General features: G+C 39.9%; 1 protein-coding gene across 2 annotated transcripts; it reads right to left on the reverse strand.

Moving 5' to 3' along the window:
- b3gntl1 (UDP-GlcNAc:betaGal beta-1,3-N-acetylglucosaminyltransferase-like 1) lies at positions 1-19995 on the reverse strand. 2 transcript variants are annotated; one of them, XM_016664260.1, is made up of 14 exons: positions 19905-19995; positions 19720-19836; positions 18040-19648; positions 17715-17831; positions 17524-17623; positions 16602-16666; positions 13896-13961; positions 12824-12919; positions 7653-7748; positions 5825-5949; positions 3513-3648; positions 3366-3434; positions 3166-3240; positions 1-2556 (listed from the first exon to the last, which is right to left on the reverse strand). In XM_016664260.1, exons 3-14 carry the CDS (start codon positions 18151-18153, stop codon positions 2476-2478), a joined length of 1140 nt encoding a protein of 379 aa, XP_016519746.1. In that variant the 5' UTR covers positions 18154-19648; positions 19720-19836; positions 19905-19995; the 3' UTR covers positions 1-2475. The 2 variants fall into 2 exon arrangements, with proteins under 2 accessions (XP_016519746.1, XP_007578383.1); XM_007578321.2 differs by having other exon boundaries at positions 18040-19836.

Genomic DNA, 19995 nt, shown 5'->3' on the forward strand with positions numbered 1-19995 from the left:
TACACACACTTGTGCGTTTATTTGACCAGTGAGGGCACGCGGGCCCCAGAGTCAGGGTCATCCATTGTGCCTGGTGGGGCTGGTTATCGGCTCTGATGTCTGCAGGGAGACGGAGTGTAAACACTTAGCAAAACTCTGTTTACGCTCTTTGAGTCTCTTTCATAGATTCTCCATTAGGGCCCACTCTGATCATCCACTAAGTGATTCATCATGAGGGCCGAGTGAGTAAAGCAGACGGCACTTAGTCAGACAAAAAAGTTTTTTTTTTTTACTTAAACAGCTTACACGGAACGATGTCACAACGCTAAATGTGTTGAATCAAATCATAAATCAACTTTTAACTTGATGATAATAATGTCAAAACATGATTGCAATAGGAACTAACTGCAGATTTACTTATTAAGAAGCATAAGCAAATCTGGGGTGTTGTTGTTAATCTCCCATTGACAATACCTTGTTAACGGGAGATGTTTGAAGTATATGTAGACGAGCAAAACAATATGACCGTGTAGCGGTTTCCCTGCAGGCCAAACAGTTCATCTGTCCAGATCATCTCATCGAATGGTTTGACTTCTCGTGGTTTTCTTTTTACAACAGCTTGTCTTTTATCTGGATTTCATTTGGGTAACTATATAAGTAAAAAAAAAAAAAAACTGGACTCAGTCGTCTGTTTTAACCATGATTGTGACTTCTTTTTAAACTTCTGTGGGCAGATTTACAGTAACTCTGACCATGTTGCTGACCCAGAAAAAAAAACATAGGGGGGAGAATTTGAAGGGGAAGATCTGTTTACCTTTGGGTAAAAAAAAAAAAAAATCCATTCTTTCTGTGGGGCAAAACAAACCACTTTTTGTGTTTATGTATGACAACTGTGCCCTCTTAAGAAGGTTATTGTTCTTTAGATTTCATAAGAGAGGCAGAGAAAGAAAAGCAGAGTTGAGCAAAAGTCCATCTTTGTTCATTTGGAGCAGATGTGTATGAGTGGATCTGATTTTACACGGTTGCATCAGACAAAGGACTTGTTTCGAAATCCGGTCATAAAAACATCCCACCCCTAAGAAGCTGCACATTGTGTGATGAGACTTCCTTTAGAACATGTGTTGGGCTTCAGTATTTCACTCGCAAAGTCCAAACTGGGCGTTAGGAACATGAAAACAGTTTCCAGATTTTTAAATGGTCGTTAATGACGCTGAGGTTATCAAACAAGACAGCTAATAGTGCTACCTCTGAAAAGACACACATTAAGAGGAAAACTGACCCAAAATATTTGTCCTCTTGGACAAAATATATATATATTTTTACAGGTGAATCTGAATAAATTAAAATTTCATCATAAAATCCACTTACTTACATAATTCAATCCAAAAAAAATTATGAAAAGTAATTAAAAACAGAGCGATGAATTTCAATACAAACCCAGATTTTAATTTAACAGAAAATTATAATCTAACATAAAAGTAATGCTATTGCCATGACTGCTGACTTGACTGTTGTCCAAGATGCACTAGAAAAGGTTAAGTCACTGAAGTCCATTTCTAATGATGCTGCATATTAATGGAAAGTTCAGTGGGAGGAAAAAGTGGCCCGAAAAGAATATGAATTCTGAGCGTCATTCCTTGTGGTAAATCACCTTTAAATGAGAAACATCAGAAGAATCTCGTCTGCTTTAAAGAGAAACCTGCTGCTCAGGTGTTCAGAGTAAAGTTTGCATTTTATTTGGAAATCAAGGTCACAAAGTCTGGAGGAAGAGTGGAGAGGCACAGAGCCACGTTGGTGGACGTCCAGTGTGACGTTTCCACAGTCAGTCAGTGATGTTTTATCTGCCACAAAGTATTTAACAAATCTAGTTGAACTAAGTTAGAGAAATAAACTTTGTGATGAAGTTCTTAGTCATTGAGATGCACCTGTAGTCACTTTCATGAACTTTTAGAAATAATAAATCAACCTTTTCTACACGATCAACAACCTGAGTAAGTTTTCCACAGGGGTTGCTTGGTTCCTGGGCGGTTTCACGCTTTATCACTTCATATACCTTATGAAACCTGTTTCGCTTTCGCAGTTTCACTCTGATTCCGCTTAACCAGGAAAGACAAAACGTTAAAGCATGTTTCCCTAAAACGAGGAATTTACTGTAAAACCTCCACAGAAAGAGCCAAAAGTAACGAATTTGAAACGGTGGAAAAAGAGAGAGAGAAGCAGAGAGCCAGACCTGTTAACCTCGCCAAGTTAAACTATCAGGACTCGAAATTCTTTACCTTTTTACGCAGCGAGAGGCCCTTTTTATTACACAACATAAACTTCTCCATTCCTCTTGTTTTTGTCCTCCAATCCTGTGCTGCTGCTTTCGCTTCACCTCCCCGTTATAAACACCCCATCTTCTGAGTTTGTGTTTATGTTTTCATAAATCAGTCTTCTGCATTCCTCTGTCTGTTTAACCTGCGGGGCTCCTGTGGTCTCGTGCAGCACGTCGAGCCGTCAGTTGAAATGGTAGTAATCCGTTCCTTCCCTCAGCTGCAAAGCGTTGAGGTTTTCCTCCAGGACTCCTCCTGTCATGTCCTGCGGACGCAACCACAGCAAACGTGAAGCTCGGCCTAACGCAAACAACAGGAGAAGGATCAAACGACGGACATGGAGTAGAGGCGAAACGTTGCGACGCCATTTAGCAGCTTCGTTTTGTGTTGCTTTTTGCATTAAATGTAACACAACAGTTTGACAAAGGTATTTAGGTCTGAAATCGAGTCCAGACTTCTGTGCTTTTGAGTTTGATTAACTCTCTTAAGTTCCATAATTGAGCATTTAGAAGACCGTATAGGTGGGGTCACTTCAGATCTGAATCTAAATCTTTCTCAGTGATAAAAAGTGGGAAAAAAAAGCTGAAAAATATGAATTTCAGTAAAATTGTTCAGCTTTAATAATCAAACGTAAACGCTTCTTACTACGTTTCATGATTTAAAGCATGAGATGTTAGCGTAAGCATCCCATGATCAAAAGATCAGGCTGCCGTCTCTTCCCGTTTCCTGACAGCCTCGCCGTGTGTTTGTACGTTTCACATCCTGTGCAAGGCACACGCCCTGAATCATTATGTCGTTAGGCTGGAAAACAGGCCAGAGGGACGCGCGGTCAGGAACAACAAGCGTGCAACACGCAAACACGATCCGGGCTCACCAGTTTAACGCAGATAATGAAGGGGCCCGTGGCCTCTTTGTAGTGCAGGACGGGGACCGTAGGCTTTGGTCTCTCCTGGAGTCGTATCAACAGAAACATCCGTAAACATTAAACAGTTTATACGTGTTGGTTAAATGTTAAGAATCAAAGACCTTGCGGATTTTTTTTTCTTCTCTTTTTTCTTTCTATGTTGATCTCACCTTGGACTCCTCATATGTGTAGAAACGCTTCTGAATTTTGTTTTCATCCACGTCGCAGAACGCTTTGACCTAAAGAGAACCAGCGAATGCATCAAAAACGCAAAAATAAGTAAATCGATAAATGACTCGGCTGGTGTCCCACATCACCTTCTTCTGATTGATCAGGCTCAGGCTTCGGTAGAGCTTCCTCCCCTGCTTCCCGGCGTTCCAGATGGTGAAGTTTTCCCACTGGCTCAGGACTCTCTCCTGCAGAAAGTCGACGCGCAGCTTCCAGATAGTCTCCCTGATCGCAGAAAAGAGAAATGTGGTCATAATCAGGATGCTATTCAAACTTAAATAACAGCAAGTTTGTAAGATCAATCAGTACAAATTCATTTTGTAATAAATATTTCATTCCATTCTTTTTACGGCTCTTTTTAAACAGACACAAATGAATTGAATTACAAATGTGTTTGATAACTCTGTACCACTACGACACACTTAAATACACCAATAGCTTCACATGTTTGCTTGGCCAAACATGTAAAAACTGACTGAACTTTAATTTGTTCAGTCAGGAGTGTAACAGCCACTGTAAATCAAATAATAAAGAAACTGGAACCAACAGTTTCTTTATTATTTAAAGGGTTTGCAAAGGGGAAATAGGAAACTTAATACAGTAAAATAAACAATACAGCAAGCTGTGTTTCAGAACACCAAGCGCAGAATTAGACCTAACAGATCTGCCCTTATGGATCTGGCACGTTGTCAGCAAAACCCAATCTAGAAATGTTTTCAATATCGGGACAGATGCAAATATTAATATCGGATTGGTGCATCTCTCCTTTAGTTGTTATAAAAATGCTGTAAACATAAAATATAACTTAAAAGACATTTTACGTCACAATTTAATGCTTTGAAATTGGGTCTCTGTCTCTTTAAGAAGCTCCTGCTCTTTCCAACCAGTCATAGCAACTTTCTCCATTAAGCCTTTAACGATGCTTTTAGGAGGCCACCACCAGGAGTTGGCTAATTGCTGCTGCCACTAGTCTGGAGGAACTCCGTGACAAAGGCAGCAGCCGATGAGCGTTTATGCGCCCTGAATGGTTGCCTCTGGAGAATAAAGGATTTGTCAAACATAAACAAAAGATTCAAAGCAAAACTCCATGTATGTTTTAGAGGAGAGAATAACATTATAACATGATGTAAAGCTTGAAAAAGTCAGTACAGTCCGTTTAAGAAGAACTAAGGAAGTACTTTGACTTGTCATCTGATGCTCTACCAAACGTTTTCTGTAACTCAAAACGTTTTCCGACTGCTAACATTCACATAGAACTGAAAGCATAACAGCAGAAGGTGTTTACACCGCAGTGATGACTGACTGCGTTTATATCAGAGACTAAACACGGTTGCTGGTCTTCAAGTGCGCTGAATCACACACACATGCAAAACTTGATGACAGCAGGCAGAACGAAAACGATAAAACTAGTATTTGTGCTCTTTACACCTTCGCTGAAACTGAGCAATTACCTGCACACATTCGACCGAAGCGCTTTCTCCTTATTTTTCAAAGTGAAGCTTCTTACTGCGTGTACCAGCGGGCCTCATATGACAAACAAGAGCCTGGGTGGTCTCAAGAGGTTTTCTTTGCTTCTTTCCTTACAGCCATTGACTGCAAGACACGGCAGCAATACAGGAAGGATCCACTAAACACACAGCTGCCACTCACTTTCAAAGACCAAAAATAAAAGCCTTTTATGTTAGTTACTGTCTGACACTATCCTTAAAAATAAAAAGACCTTTCACCTCACATAAAATCAGCTGCACTGTTTGGCAGACAGAAATAGGGCCACGGTTTAATTTGGCTGACTTGAGGAAGTAGGTAAGCAGAGTGAAAGGGTGTCAAGAGAAGGGGGGAAAGCGGAAAGTAGACATGCCTGAAATAGACCTCCCAAAAGAGACGGACGATGAAAAACACAGAGAAGGATGTGCATCAACACCAGGCAGATAAATTAGACTCGGGAAGGAAGGAGGGATATAAAGGAAGCTCATGTCAGCTTTCATTTTACATTTAAAGACACGCTCGCATGCATGGGACACCTGCAGACTCCACACGGTGGAGCTCAGGCAGCAGTGAGCCCAACACACAGCATCCCAAGCACTTCTGTTCACACCAAAACACGATTTTCTACGAGCAGCGTTGAACGGATGGTTAACATTCCAGGCGGAGAAGACCAAGATTCCTGATCTGAATGCTGGGAAAGAGACTGGAATGCCAAACACATTGTCATAAAATCTGAAAAGTCTGCAAAACATCTCATGAGCGTGTGTCAGCGGGGAGCATTTGGGTTCATGCGAGAGCCCTGGGAAACTCAGGGACGGCAGTGGGCAGCTGGGTGTAGGTGGAGGATCAACACTGTGACCAAGCATGTGCGTGCGAGAGAAACTCAGTGGGAAGGAGGGGGAACGGTGAGACTGACTCGGTCACAGAATGAGTCGCAGCCGCCTCGTGGTACCGATAAACCAGCAGGCGCTGGTCCAGCCTGAGCGGAGAGCCTCCCTGACGAAGGAACTGGTAGAAGAAGAGCAGATCCTCTGGGACTCCCTGGAGAGAAAACAGAGAGATTGGAAGTCTGTCAGTAAAGGTGCAGCATGTGCTGTCAGTAGTGAGGCCTGTTTCACTTTCAACACAACTAAAAGTGATGGAGATAATGATTTTTATGTGTTTTTCAGTCACACAGAATCACTTTCTAGCCCAATCAAGTAACTATATTACCTTCAGTTGCCATAAAAAAGTAATACGACTTCTTAAAATTCGGAATCCGTCTCTTTAAAAACTCTTGTTCCTTCTGAAAAGTCATCACAACATCGCTCCTCTGTTGAAGCTTTATGCCATGTTTAACAACGTCTTTACCAGCGTTTCAATGAGATCTACCTCCTATAATGAGCTCAGCTGATGTGCCGTTCCACCAGGAGTTTGCTAATTGCTGCTGACTAGTCTGAAGGAGCTGAGCGAGGGGAGGACTGCTCCAAAGAGGAGGTGGTGCTCGGTCCCACCAAGCATTTTGCAGAGCTGAATGGTTGCCACGGGAAATTGAAGGTGTGCATGAACGAATCAAAGCCACACTCTAGGTATGATTTCGATGAGGGAATAACAATATAACATGATGTAAAGCTTTAAAAAGTGTATTTTACATAATGTGTAAATTATGTAATTTGTCCCTTTAATTGTGGTAAATAATTTTTGCCACCCAGCATTTGCGTCACATGATGCAACAGACTTTGTACATGTATCCATATGTGAAGCAATAAGCTCATTTTGTGAAACATCAACTGTGTTTTAGTGTGTAAAGACAGATGCTACTTTGTGTCATTTTTCTCTTTTTCTATTATTAATGATCATCTGACCATATTGGGCTGAAGGTTCAATGACTCCATATATGGTCTAAGAGTGACCTTCAGTGGTTAAATAGCTAAATTACCAAGGGTCTGAAAGGGACAGACCCCTTATACTGAGAAATATCAACGCATACAGAAGAGCAGAGCTGCTGCTTCTCCACATCGAGAGTTTAGGAGGTTTAAGTTGCTGACAAGGGCTTTTGATTAGCATAAGGTAAAAAAAAATGTGTACAACAAACTGTTCTAAAAGATAAATAGGAATTGTTTTATTGTAATTAGTCTATTGACAAGAATTAGTATAATGGTCAGTAAATGTAACAGTGTATTACTTAAATTTGTCTCTTCTTGTGTAAGTTTTCTTTAGAAACATCTTTGTTGATCCAACATATGCAACACAAAGATCCCATCATTATATAATCACCAGTGATAAAATTATAATCAGCAAATATTGATGCCATTAACTTACATCTTCTGTCACAAATATTGTTGCAAAAGCTAAAGACCATAGTTACTATCAGATAAACAAAAACACTGGAATTTATGGGTGTTTCTGTTTATATCGTCATTATGAACCGTCTTAATTGCTACAATGTTCGTTCTAAGCTAACGTTATCCACTCATTTCAAGAGAATGTACTGTGTGGGCTAAACAATTATAAAATAAAAAAAAAGGGGGAGAGTTGATCTTTATTACTTTTCTGTGTATTTTACTTTCTACAAACCACCACTGAACTTGAAGCAGATCGTCGATGCCAGTGTGATTTTGTTCTCTTCCCCCGTTTATCTGCATCTAATTCAGTGAAAACTCTCTGCTCAGGAGAGAAAATGTAAACAACAATCCAAACATTGTTAGAAAAAAATGTGTGTTAAACAAATGAGATTAAGGAATGGTGTGAGAGTTGAATCTCACCTTGCCTCCTTCATCAAACAATCCGACTTTCATGAACAATTTCCTTGAGCAGAACCATGTTGGCATGACGACCGTGGGCCCATGCGAGGTGTATGCCTAAAACCAAATGCCAGGTCCAGATATAAAACAGGCAAGTCAGATAAATACACAGAATCAGTTTCTAAAAGTAACAAAAAGACAGAAAACAAACGGGGGCATTAGAACGTGTGATAACACAAAACCTAGAACAAAAAAACAAGACAAACCAAAATCATGACGAGCATTTAATAAAGCAGCTATACTCTCTGTTACTGTGGTTGTGGAAAATAATGTCTCTGCCTCAGAAGGGTTAGATTTCTCATCAGCAATAAGGTTTATGGAACAGTTTCCTAGATTCCTGAGAAGTACAAAAACTTGGTCAGGAATAGCCGTGTCCAAACCCAATAACAGAAAATAATGAGCCATCATCCTCAAGACAGAAACTTGGCATTAAGAAATCAGTGTGAATCAGGCGTTTTCAATATTGAGCCTTTTCATTCACATGGTCTGAAATACAACTACAGGTACATGAACCAAAGAGCTGTGCAGCTTTGAGAAAGTTCAACAGAAATTTAAAAAAAAAGGACATTTTGGACAACAAACTGTCCTGGGACACAGCTGAACATTTCCCAGATTAAAATAGACATTTTATGATCAGCAGTGTTACAAGACTCACATATTTAAGGGTTACAGCAGGAATTACAGGTAGATCTCAACATATGATGATAATAATGAAAATGTAATTTATTTCATTAGTTTAGCTAAGAAGGTGAAACTCATGAATGAATTCATTAGGCTATTAGTAATGCAAGTCAGGCTTACAACAAAGAAGAAACCCAAACTTCAGTGTCTCAGTAAGTCTGAATATCAGGCAGCGTAAGATTAATAAAACCATATTATAAAACAGTCGCTCATTTCGATGATGGCACTTCATTTGTGAGAATTTCTGTATCAGTTTGTTGTACGAAAAAACTCTGGTCCGCCTAAAAACCTAGGTCTCGGTTCGGCTTAAGTGAACTCTGGCGCAGTTTGAATGTGTGGGTTCCAAATGTGTGGATGCAAGCGGACCGGATGCCGCTCCAAAAGCAGGAAGCGAACTATAGTGTAGGGCATTCTGGGTAAATACGACCAAAACTAATAAGCGAGTCCAGCGCTAGCGGAAGAACTGGCTCCTGGTCTTTTACCAAAGACGAGAGAGAAATCCTACAACTGCCAAAATTTGACGCTACTCCATTTTTGTTTATATTTCATGAAGAAGGAAATAGCACTTGTGTCTTCTTCAGAGGTTTTTGTGTTGCAAAACCTTGGTTGGTTTTGCAACACAGTTCTTGGTGCAGCGAGTCAACATAAAGTCTAATCGAATTATTAGGAGTGTCATGATCTGTGTTTATTTTGAGTTTTTCTATGTTTTCCTGTGAGTCTCTGTCCTGTCCTCCCCGTTGATTGATCCCCAGGTGTGTCTCGTTTCCTTAATTACCCCGTGTGTATTTAAACCCACCTGTTGTCTGTGTTCCTCGTCGGGTCCTTGTCTAAGTTTGTCGTTGTCGTTTGTCTCACGTCTAGTGTTCGCCTCCAGTAGAACTGTTAAGTCCTGGAAAGCGTTAGCTCTCGTTTAAGTCCTGTTTACCAGTTGCTACCGGTATTTGGCTGTGTGCCTGTCTCTCTGCCGTGCTGCCTGTGTTGGACTGTTTGAGCATCTTCATCATTAAATATCTTCATCATCACTATAACCTGGGTCTCAGCGTCTCTCCTCACCACCAACAACCCCACCTCATGACAAGGAGACATGAAGCTTCACAGAGGGGGAGAAAAACACTTCTACTCTAGTCCTGAAAACAAAATAGATGCATAAACCTGTCAAAATTAGCAACAAATTAACTAATAATAAATTAAAATGAGTGCAATCATTTTAATTCAGACAACATCTGTTCAATAGATGTTGTTGTTGAAAAGCTGCCACTTTGAGAAACATTTGACACCCAGTCCATTTCAACTCTTATTGTTTTGGTTGTTTTATTTATTATGATTATTTAAAATGTTTTTCAGTTCCCGTGTTTGTTTTTTCCCATCTTTGAGTGGGTATACTTGCATTAAGAAGCTATCATCATTAATATATTAGTTGAAAAGGGTCTCGAGATGACACTATTATTGTTTATCGTGCTACTTTTTGGAACAACATATTATCCAGTAAAAGTTTTTTATCATGGCAGGCCTACAGATGCATACATGTTCTCTTCCAGCACAGAAGAAAAACATTCACAATCCCCTCCTCACAGATGATCTCTGACTCATTCGTGATTTTGCTGCTCCTGTTTTCTCTCAAACTCCTTAATGCTCAGTACTTTTTCTGCTTTAAAAGACGAAGCCCCCCTGACAGCCCGCCTTCCCTCCACTCGCCTCGTCTTGTTCGCCCTTTCCTCTCTGTTGGGTGACAGTTTCCACCTTCTGAACCTGAAGGTCATCCGATCCACTTCTGCCTCTGACCGCATCGCTACATTTCGCACAGCGCGCCTGTAAATGCACGTGCGTATGCACAAATGTGACATTTTCACAATAGAACGAACTACGACTCCCAGCCAGAAATGTTTTGCAGATGTGGAAAATGGTGCCAAACATCTGGTTTCAGCCAGTTATAACAGCTGGACTGAATCTTATCTGGGAAGTGTGTGTATGTGTCCATCTCCATGCGTCTTTTTGCCTGCCTGTTGTAATATTGCAACATTTTGAACATGTAAGCTGGGGCCAAATAATGAATAAGAGGAATAAGAATGAGTTCTGGGAAAACAGCAGGCGCAGTAGGAGGCTGACTGTGACTAATCAGAGGGCAGGGGCGTTTCTGAATCATCATATATAAAGTTAAATATGGGGAGCAGCACTAGATTTTGTGGTTCAATTTACTAAGCTCTTTCTGTTTATACACAAATTATACCCAAAGTAAAAGTAAAGTTGGGTAGTCGAAGGCAGGGGAAAGAAAAGGAGCGGCTCACCACCTCCATGCAGAACCAGTGCATGATCTCACTCTCATGCTCCGTGAAACCTAATATCATACAAATATCCTGGAATGTCTGCTGAGTGCTTATGCAGACGGTAACAATGTGCACGCATGTTACAGAAAGGGAGTCCAGGTCGTTCTGTATCCTTGGCAATGCTGTGTTTTGCTAAATCAGAACTGGCAAGCTCTCCTTTCAATATAAATAGAAATACCTCCCCACCGTATCACCGGTTCCCCAGAAAATGTGTGAAAGACTCCAGCAAACCAAAAGCATTTACCGAAAGATGCTCACTCTTTTCGGACATTGGACGAGCCTAGATTGTGAAAGACAAAAGAAATATTTGTTGAAAAGAATTGAGATTGTAAGATAATCTATAAGGCACATTCTATGCAGTGCGGTTCTATGCTGTTGGTTTCACGCATTTCAATTTCCTCCTTTTCTGGGATAAAATAGTAACTTATTTTAATATTAGCAGTCTACTATTGGTATTGTTAACCTGAAATAAGAAACATAAACTGTGTTTAGTGCCCAAAAAAAACAAAAAAAAAACTGTTTCTCAAACCATCTTTCTAACACATCGTCTCAAATCGATTGGCAGTCAACGAAAGGCCAGGGTTACTAAACTACCAAACAGCATCATGTAGCTAAACGTCAAATGATTCAACTGCAGAAGAAAGTTTTGTCCTCACAGTGTGAAAATGGAAAGTACTTGAGCAGCCCTCTCTTCCAGCTAGCTGCCCAGCCTAGCGGCTAATGCTAACATTTTGCTAGATGCTTTTTGCTCTTCAGAATGCTCTGGTTTGTCTGTCCTACTTCAGGTGAACTGAAATATCAACACTGTGATGTAGAGTCTGATTACGCACAGCCAAAACAATTACACCAAGGTTTCTGTCTATAGACTTAATTAGACAAATTAAAGTGTCCAATCTGCTCACAAAAAAGCACAACCTTTGAATGCTGGGTGCATTTTGTGGTCCAGTCCGTTGGGCCCACTGACACTTCTGATAGCTTACATGATTCCACATGGTTCTGTCAAACAGCTTTTCCACATAAGCACAGGACTTGTTCCCTTTTTAAACATCTCTGACTGCAAATCACCAACATTACAGCTTTCCTTTTAAATATAGGAAGATAAAATCCTTAAAACCTAATGTTACATGTTTTTCTCCCCCACCATTTGTGCAAACCTTTTAGGATTTTCAGGAAAATAAATCCTGTTTTTAGACATTTACAGGGACTCTGTCAATACATGGTGGTTGTCGTGTTGTTCCCCCGTCCTCCAAAGGGGGCGCCGTAACACCTAATTATTTAGGTTTTAAAAGTAAGACTGCGATGTATTTTTGTAGACCAGCTACAATTGTATTTTCTCACCACAAGTGAAGTGCCAGTAGCCATCGACCAAGCAACATTACATTTAGATATCATAAATAAACGTATTGATAAATGTGATAAAAGTCTGACAAATACATAAACAAAAAGGTGATCATTATGCAAAAGAGTAATGCAATCTATTATATTATTTTGTTAATGTAAGGTAATACTAAACCTTATGTGCATGTTTTTTTTTTATTTATAAAGTATATTTTGAATTTTAAAACCTGAAACAGTCTACTTCAGGCCTTAAAAATGGGAACATGCATTAATTGTGTGATTGAATTCAAATCATTTCCAGGCCCTGCAAAACCCCAAACACCAATAGATAAATTTGCTCCATTTCTTATTTTTAATTATATTAATCTATTTACAGTAGATCTTCAAGGAAAGCCGTAGCGTTCTTAGTCTAAAGCTAGCTTTACAGTCCAAAAACAGTTGAATGTCTGCTGCAGGACCAGTTGGAGCAGAAAGTCTCCACAGAAAGAAACACCATTTCTTTGCCAGTAAAATAATTTTTTCCATTGCCAACAGCTTCCGTCAACATCCCCCTTCTCCCCCCCCGTCTCGGTCGACAGTGTGACCCGTTTCCCCTGCTGAAGCTTTGATGGGCTCTGAGGGCAGCGGTGATGCTGCCTCCGCCCTCCGCTCCTCTGCCACGTTTCCGTACAAACTGTGAGCAACACGCATGTATCCTGTTTCTATCCGACCTAGTAGCTGCCTGACATGCGACCTTTCACCCCGCGCATGAAACACAAGCGCTGAAACAGACGGGCCGCGTTTGTTTACCTGAGTGAGGAGCTGATCCCGAGTCAGTGAGTTGATCCAGCGGGCGTAGCGCTCCGTAGATCCCTCCGGCAGCCGCTGGACCCCGCAGCCAATCAGCTGTTATGAAAACACACATGCACACCATCATACGAGCAATGAATATGTTTGCTTTGACAGCGTGTCTGGTGTATGTTCAACTGCACAGGAAAGCAAAACATGGTGTGCTGGACTTGAAATTGTCTGTTTTTTCCATACGTTTTCTTTTTCATATAAGAAATTGATGCTTAAACAGAGAACCAGAATAAAAACATTGTTGTTAGTTGCCGTTTCGATGGAAACCAAGGATAAAAAAAGCAGTAAAGAAGACATTTGAACAAGAGTGAGTCAAGATAAATTAAATTGAAGGATGAATGTATAGTATTAAGTTAAAAGCAGATATTTTTATACACTGTTTGTTTTGTTGTCTGACAATAGACCACAAATGCACACACCTCCATACACTACACACCGAAAGCACGTCGATATGTGGCAGGAGGAAGCTGGAATTTAACTCGCAACGTTCAGGTTGCAAGACGACGACACTAAACAACACCGTCTTTAAAAAAAATTAAATAATTTATCTATTTAAATTTCTTCTTTTGATGCAAATAACTCTGGTACAGAAACATTTTATCTGATGTCAGATTGAGAAATAAAAGATAATTTGTCTTCTCCAACCGCATGCAAATCTGTTCTCAACTCTATGTTTTTGACAGAGCTTAAAAATTACAGTGAGCCACAAAGGTCAGGGTGTTTTTACAGGGGAGCGGGCCTGCTGTCCCCATGCCGCCTCACTCACTTCCCCTCACACACGCAACCTTTGACCTTCGACCTGACATGTCAAAGAAAGCGTCAACACCGGATACTCTCACTGTTCCACGTGCCAACTGCCCATACGCGCCCCAATGAAGATTTTTTTCTTTTATTTCAACAGATTGAGCGAAAAGGAAAAAGCAGAGGAGAAGTGAAAAGAAAGAAGGGAAGCAGAGTTGAGCAAAGTTGAAAAAAAAGAGAAGGAAGTGACTAAGCAATGACAGTAAAAATAAAAACTTACAGAGTTTGGATGGAGGATAGATGTTTCATACTGCAAACGGACTCTCTGGGGCAACATGATGTCATCCTAGGGTCCGAAAAAGTGAAATAAAATGAAGACATATAACCAAAGTAGACATTCATAAACGCTCGACTCGATATCACTTCACTGGATAAAAAACATACAAACCACGTTTCAAAGACTTCCCAGAATGAAACAGGTTTGAAAACATAAGCTGAACATGTATTGTGTGTAAAGTGAATCTAACACTTCAAAAACAGAAACACAGAAAAAGGCAATGAGAGCGAGACACAACGTGAGCAGTCGCACTTTCTCAAATATAAATTGCTCTGCTGGTGCAAGCTTCTCCACTCTGTAAACACTGTGAAGCAAGGCTGTAATGATCAGTCATTCTCTGATTCTCATCATCATGAAATCCACACAATTTTCAAACTCGGGCTGCTGACAGGCCATCCATGAACACCCGCCGTCTGCATTGGCACAGATATTATTCTGGTGTCCGTCGATGTTGCACACATACAAAATGGCACTGATGGATTCAGTCCTGGGGGGGGGAAACAGAAAGTGCAACCTTGCTGCTTTCACAGGATGTAAATGGAAAAAAAATAGTAAGCATGGGCTGATACTTAGATATACTTAAAATAAATGATCACCAGTGAGTGTGGCCACTGCTGTAAAACAGGAATTTTGAAAGTTTTCCAGCCTGGTGGACTCAGAGTAATAAGTACTGGAAGAAGACAAAACATGAAGACATGTCCAAAGAGAAACACTTGATGCTGCCCATTAATCTTGGGAAGGTTATGAAGTAATTTCCAAGTAATCCAACGTTCACTATTCAACAGTGTGAAAGACTATTCACAAGTAGAAAACATTTTTTTTAAAGTAGCCAATTTTTCTTAGCAACCACATCCTAGAAAATTCAACAAAAGGTCAGAAAGTTCAATGATAAGAAAGACTGACAAAACCTCAGGAACTCCACCTCAGTTAGCATGCTACATGCTAACAATGTTCATGACCATTAATCATTAATCTAATCATGACCATGATTAGACCTCCCGCAGTCCGAGCTCGACACTCGGGAAGAGCAAGGTCCAAAGTGGGTATGCGATTACGACATTGGGTGAAAAACAAAGTATTTCGAGTTAAACACGTTTTACAAACTAACAGGCATGATGTCAAAGATGTAATAATTTGTGCTCAGGCAACTCGTAGCTGTTCGGTGGATCACAAACTCAACTTCGTACAAAAACATTTGAGAAATTTGGGGTGTTGACATGACAACCGTCTCAAACACAGAAGCAAGTCGACGACAGAATGTCTGAAAACTATAAGAATCGAGGTGTTGCAACAGTCCAGTTAAAGTCCAGACCTTGACCTGTGGCGGGACCTTAGGACATCTGTGTCTGCACACATCAATGCATCAATGTACTGAAGAAATGTTACAAATAAGAGTTGGCCAAAAATTCCTCCCAAACGAAGTGAGGCTGATAAGGTCACACAAAAGTTGTTGCTGCTAAAAGTGGTTCGATAACAGATTGAATCTCGGGTTGTACTTAGGTTTTCCCATGACCGTTATCGAGATTATTGCAAAGATTATCTGTTAATTTTTTTCCTAAGAACAAGCCAGGATGGTCTCTGTCATGTTTGGCACATGAAACCTGACATCTGTTTGTTTTTCTTACCGTTAAAATCTTTGTCTGAACAGAGAACATGTGTTCACAGTCTATCTAAACAGACTAAAGTAAAAAACTTTAACGCAGCTCACAGGGCAGCTTGTTGGGATGGACTTAGCTTCATACAGACGCTTAGTCGATCAAACTGACAATAAATAATTATACTGTAAAGACGAGGGAGGAAAAAGGAAAGCAAAGGATGAGTTGAAAGATTAAACCTGAAGTTAAGGTTTAAAAGGACAGGAAGTAAATATATAAATAGCATAACAGCTACAAATAAATCATGGCAGGGAGGTAGAGGAGTAAAACGTAAACCAAGACTTTTAACTTGCTGCTTGGACCTTCAAGCCTTACTGTTTTTAGTGTTTTAAAGTGAGGTTCTGTTTGGACGTTATCACCAGGAGATAGCAAACATCTTTATGTTGTTGAAACAAAGATTCGTTTCACAGCTGCTGACTAGTCAGAGCGGCCAAGACGAAAAGACTGCCACGTTAAAACAACTGAAATCTCAAACCTCCCACTGCGGTTCACGTGAATGCAATCTATTAAACCTTCAACACATTGTTACATCTGCCTTATGTTGCATTATTATACACAGGCCTCTGGGTTTTGCACAGGAGACAGGTCAGTGTCTGTGAAAATGACCTTTCCTTTCAAAACACATGTAACAAAAAACAAGACAGCGTAACAATCTGTTTCAAAAGTAAAGCAGAACTAAAAACCAAAACCGTGTTGTGGTTTGAGTGACTGCAGTTATAATGACCTTCACAGTATCATACTCTTCTATCAATACGTACATTAGTCAGATAAGATTTGAGATACGTGACCATAGAAAAATGTATCAAGAAACAGAGTATTTCACACATGAACCTATGGGATGCCAATACTTTCACTTTTATGAAGTTTGTGTTATGACAGGTCTGCCAAACCTGCAGAGGATAGCTGAAAATTGTGCTTTATGTATATTTAAATAAAAATAATCAGTCCTTATGGTTTTGGCGTTTCATTAAAAGAACATCTGAAGCACACCTACCGCATCCTGAAAGCACAAGTACCGTCCACTACTCTGAGTCACTGCCTTGTTCTTTGCAAATCCCACTGGAAGACATAATAACAGCATGTTTCTGTGTATGGATCCACCATAACAAACAAGCATAAAACAAAATTACAATTATTACTTTAAAAAAAAAAAAGAAACTTAAATTGCAACAAAAAAAAAACAGAAAGAAAGAAAGAAAAAAACGGTCAATAGAATACAAAGCAAAATTATTCATTCACAAATTTAAATAAAAAGTGATTTTCTCATTTTAGCGACGTTACTGAAAATATTGTCAACAGTTCTGGAGTGATCCAGATATATTTCTCAGAGCACTGATTGGTTGAAAAAGTGCTTCACTGCAAAAACACAAAATCTTACCATGTATTTATTTCTCTAATGGAAACATCCTAGTACACCTGAAATAAGACAAAACTAACTTAAAGATAACATCTCAGCAAGGAACAGGAGCTTGTTTTAAGTCAATAATTCCTTAGTATTGATGAAAAATTATTTATTATAGTCACAGATTATTTTACTTATAACATGGGAAAAATGTCTTGTTATAAATTAAATAATCTGCCAATGGAACTAGAACTTTTTATTCAAGATTAAGGAGTTATTGCCTTAAAACAAGCTCCTATTTCTTGCTGAAAAGTCACTTTTTAGTTAATTTTGTCTAATTTAAAGTGTACCAAGACATCGCTAAACGCCAGAAACCCTAGCCCGCTTCAGAGAAGAACAGGTTAGGTTTCCAGCATCAGTTACTATGGTAACAGACCTAGATGAGATGCCAACCAGCTGGTATGGTAGTGAAAATTCAAAACTGAACCTGAAGGCAGCTCTAAGCCATTTATCCTGTAAAACAGTGAGTCTATGCTCTAGCTCAAACACACAATCGATGGGTAGTTAAGCTGACCTCCTCTGGGTTGGGAAGAACTGTGACCTGAGATCACCACTGAGATTCCCCGATCCTCCATCCTCTCCCTCCAGCCCTCCAACACTTTCCTGGAGTCATCCTGAGCAACATGCGCAGGGATAAATAATATGTCACCGGCTTCACATTGCAACTTCAGAGGCACAAACATGCAAATGAACAAACCACCATACCGTGCTTGCATCATCAAACACGGAGAGCTCCATGGAGCCGGTGAAGTCTTGGTGCACTATGGCCTGCAGACACTCCTCCAGCCAACATGATGCGTTGTGCACCGGCATGATGATGCTCTGCAGGAGAGAGGAAATGGAGAAAGTTCTGACTTAGTGCAAATGAAATAGGAGGGAAATTACAGGGTGTCTGTAATTTCCCTCCTGCTATAGAGTGTTAAGTGAGTGTTTGTAAATGTTAGTTTTTAGAAAACTGTTTTACACAATATCACAAAACGGGCTAAAAAAAAATGCTTTTTCAATTATTTTAATGGTGTCCATCACCCACCACATCCGCCGTCTTCCTCCTCTCCGCCTCTGTCTGCTCTCCTCCTCCGCTTTCTCTCACTTCTCCTCCCTCTTCCTCCGCCGTCCGGAGCCGCTTTGCGGGATTCGGCTCCATCCCTAACCCCCCGCCCCGCTGCTACAAGCCCCCACTATCAGCGCCCCTTTCAGTGGTCGCCTAGCTTCACCTTAGCTGCTCGAATCTGACATTAAATAACATCCTACATACGGTCGAGGAGTGAGCCATGAGGCTAACACGTGAATAATACTGTCATTAAGCTGTAACTTTGTAACAGCTAGCAATGTTAATTGTATTTATACCAGAAAACGGCATTAATAAAATCTGCTCTGATAGTTTTAGTGATAGTTATTGGGACATTTTTCAACGCGGAAAGCTTCAAGTTGAACTGAGCAGTGTGAAACGTAGCAACTTCCGCATACAGTGAATCCAGGACGCTGATTGGCTGTTACAAAACACGGACGGACACTGGATTGGTTCTTTTCGCTGCCAGTTTTCTGAAAGGGTGATGTTTATGTTACCGTTCTAACTTTTCCTTTGAATAAAGATTTCTGCATTGAGGCCGTTTTTATTACAGATATTTTAAAGTTTCTTTCATTAAACCCTGCTTTAAACCATGTACTAAAATAAAGACTATGTTTTAATATCAAGAGGATGGATGGAGTTATTGGACTTTGGGAATTGTGTCTTTTATACATAGATATATTTTTATATTCAGTTTTATTTCTAATAGATACATAAATAAGTTTAAAAAATGGCTATCATCGAATGCAGTTGTATTTAAACAGTGGGGATTCTTATCAATTATTATTATTCTTAATGTGAGCAGTAAAATTATGTTAAAATTTTTAGTTTAAGATTTAGATGAGAGTTTTTGATGAGTTGTGTAAAACCTTTAATCTGTTTATATAAATACAAAGTTATATATTTATAAAATATATTATCAGTATAAAATCAAATATATCAAAACACACTTTAAATATATAGAAGTTAGTTGTACTTGTCTTCAGATTTTAATTACATTTTTGTTCCTCCTTCATAAGGATAAAAACAATAATGAAAAGCTTATATCTGCTGCAGAAGAGGAATATTTAATGTTTACATAGGGGCTGCACTCTGGAGCAGTGGTAACCAATAACCACATAACCACATAATCCTATTCTTACGTAGAGCTGCAGGTTGCAGCTGAGAACCAAAGCTGGACAGATATTGAGTAAATGCCGTAGTTCATTTCCCCAGCAGACTAATCGTTCCCACATTGCAGCAGCAGCAGCTCCTTCCTCGGGCCTACGGTAGCTTTAATTTATCAGTCTGAAAGCTTCTTGAATTGGATGACCTCCCCACCGCAGGCCAGAAACAACAGCTCCGAGGGGGCGATGATGATTAGTTAAAACCAGAAGATGTTTGGCACTTTTCTGCAGATGCATTGGCAGATCAGGACAAGTCTAACAGAGCGGTAAGAGGTTGTTTAGTTTTCTGCATTTGTGCCAAAGTGTGAAGCCGTTACTTCTGTCAGCTTCGCTGCAAACAAAATTTCACTCGCCGAGTTGTTAACTTCTGAAACATGAGACTTGCAGTGTGTACTACACCGGTGCTACGAAGCAAACCAGTTATTAATTTCTGACAAATAGAGATGGATAGCTGCAGACAGTCACACATAATTACCTTTTATACGATTATATTACTCAGATGTTTCCATTGTAGAAGTTCAGCCTGAGGTTACTGCTGATGTGGAACTTTTTGTTCTGCAGGTTCACATCGTCTCTTATCCTTCTGCGGAAACTTTTGCAATAGAAAATAGTTTTTACTCCCCTACAAAAAAAAAAAAAACTGTTCCCACAATAACTCACCACTGCCTGTTTATGCTCCCCCTCCTCCACAAAATCAACACCACACGGCAAATGTTGCATATCAAATGTTCGCAGCAGTTGATTTACTGTA

Source organism: Poecilia formosa, unplaced genomic scaffold (genome assembly GCF_000485575.1).
Source record: "Poecilia formosa unplaced genomic scaffold, Poecilia_formosa-5.1.2 Scaffold474, whole genome shotgun sequence".
In the NCBI taxonomy this organism is placed as follows: domain Eukaryota; kingdom Metazoa; phylum Chordata; class Actinopteri; order Cyprinodontiformes; family Poeciliidae; genus Poecilia; species Poecilia formosa.

Bases quoted from the DNA above. Each gene is read 5' to 3' on its own strand.
- b3gntl1 (XM_016664260.1), bottom strand. From the start codon at position 18,153: ATGGAGCCGAATCCCGCAAAGCGGCTCCGGACGGCGGAGGAAGAGGGA. The intron at 5,950-7,652 runs GTGAGATTCAAC...TTTTCTCTCCAG, and splicing joins TGTTTGATGAAGGAGGCAAG to GGAGTCCCAGAGGATCTGCT. The intron at 3,435-3,512 runs GTGATGTGGGAC...GGTTCTCTTTAG, and splicing joins GCCTGATCAATCAGAAGAAG to GTCAAAGCGTTCTGCGACGT.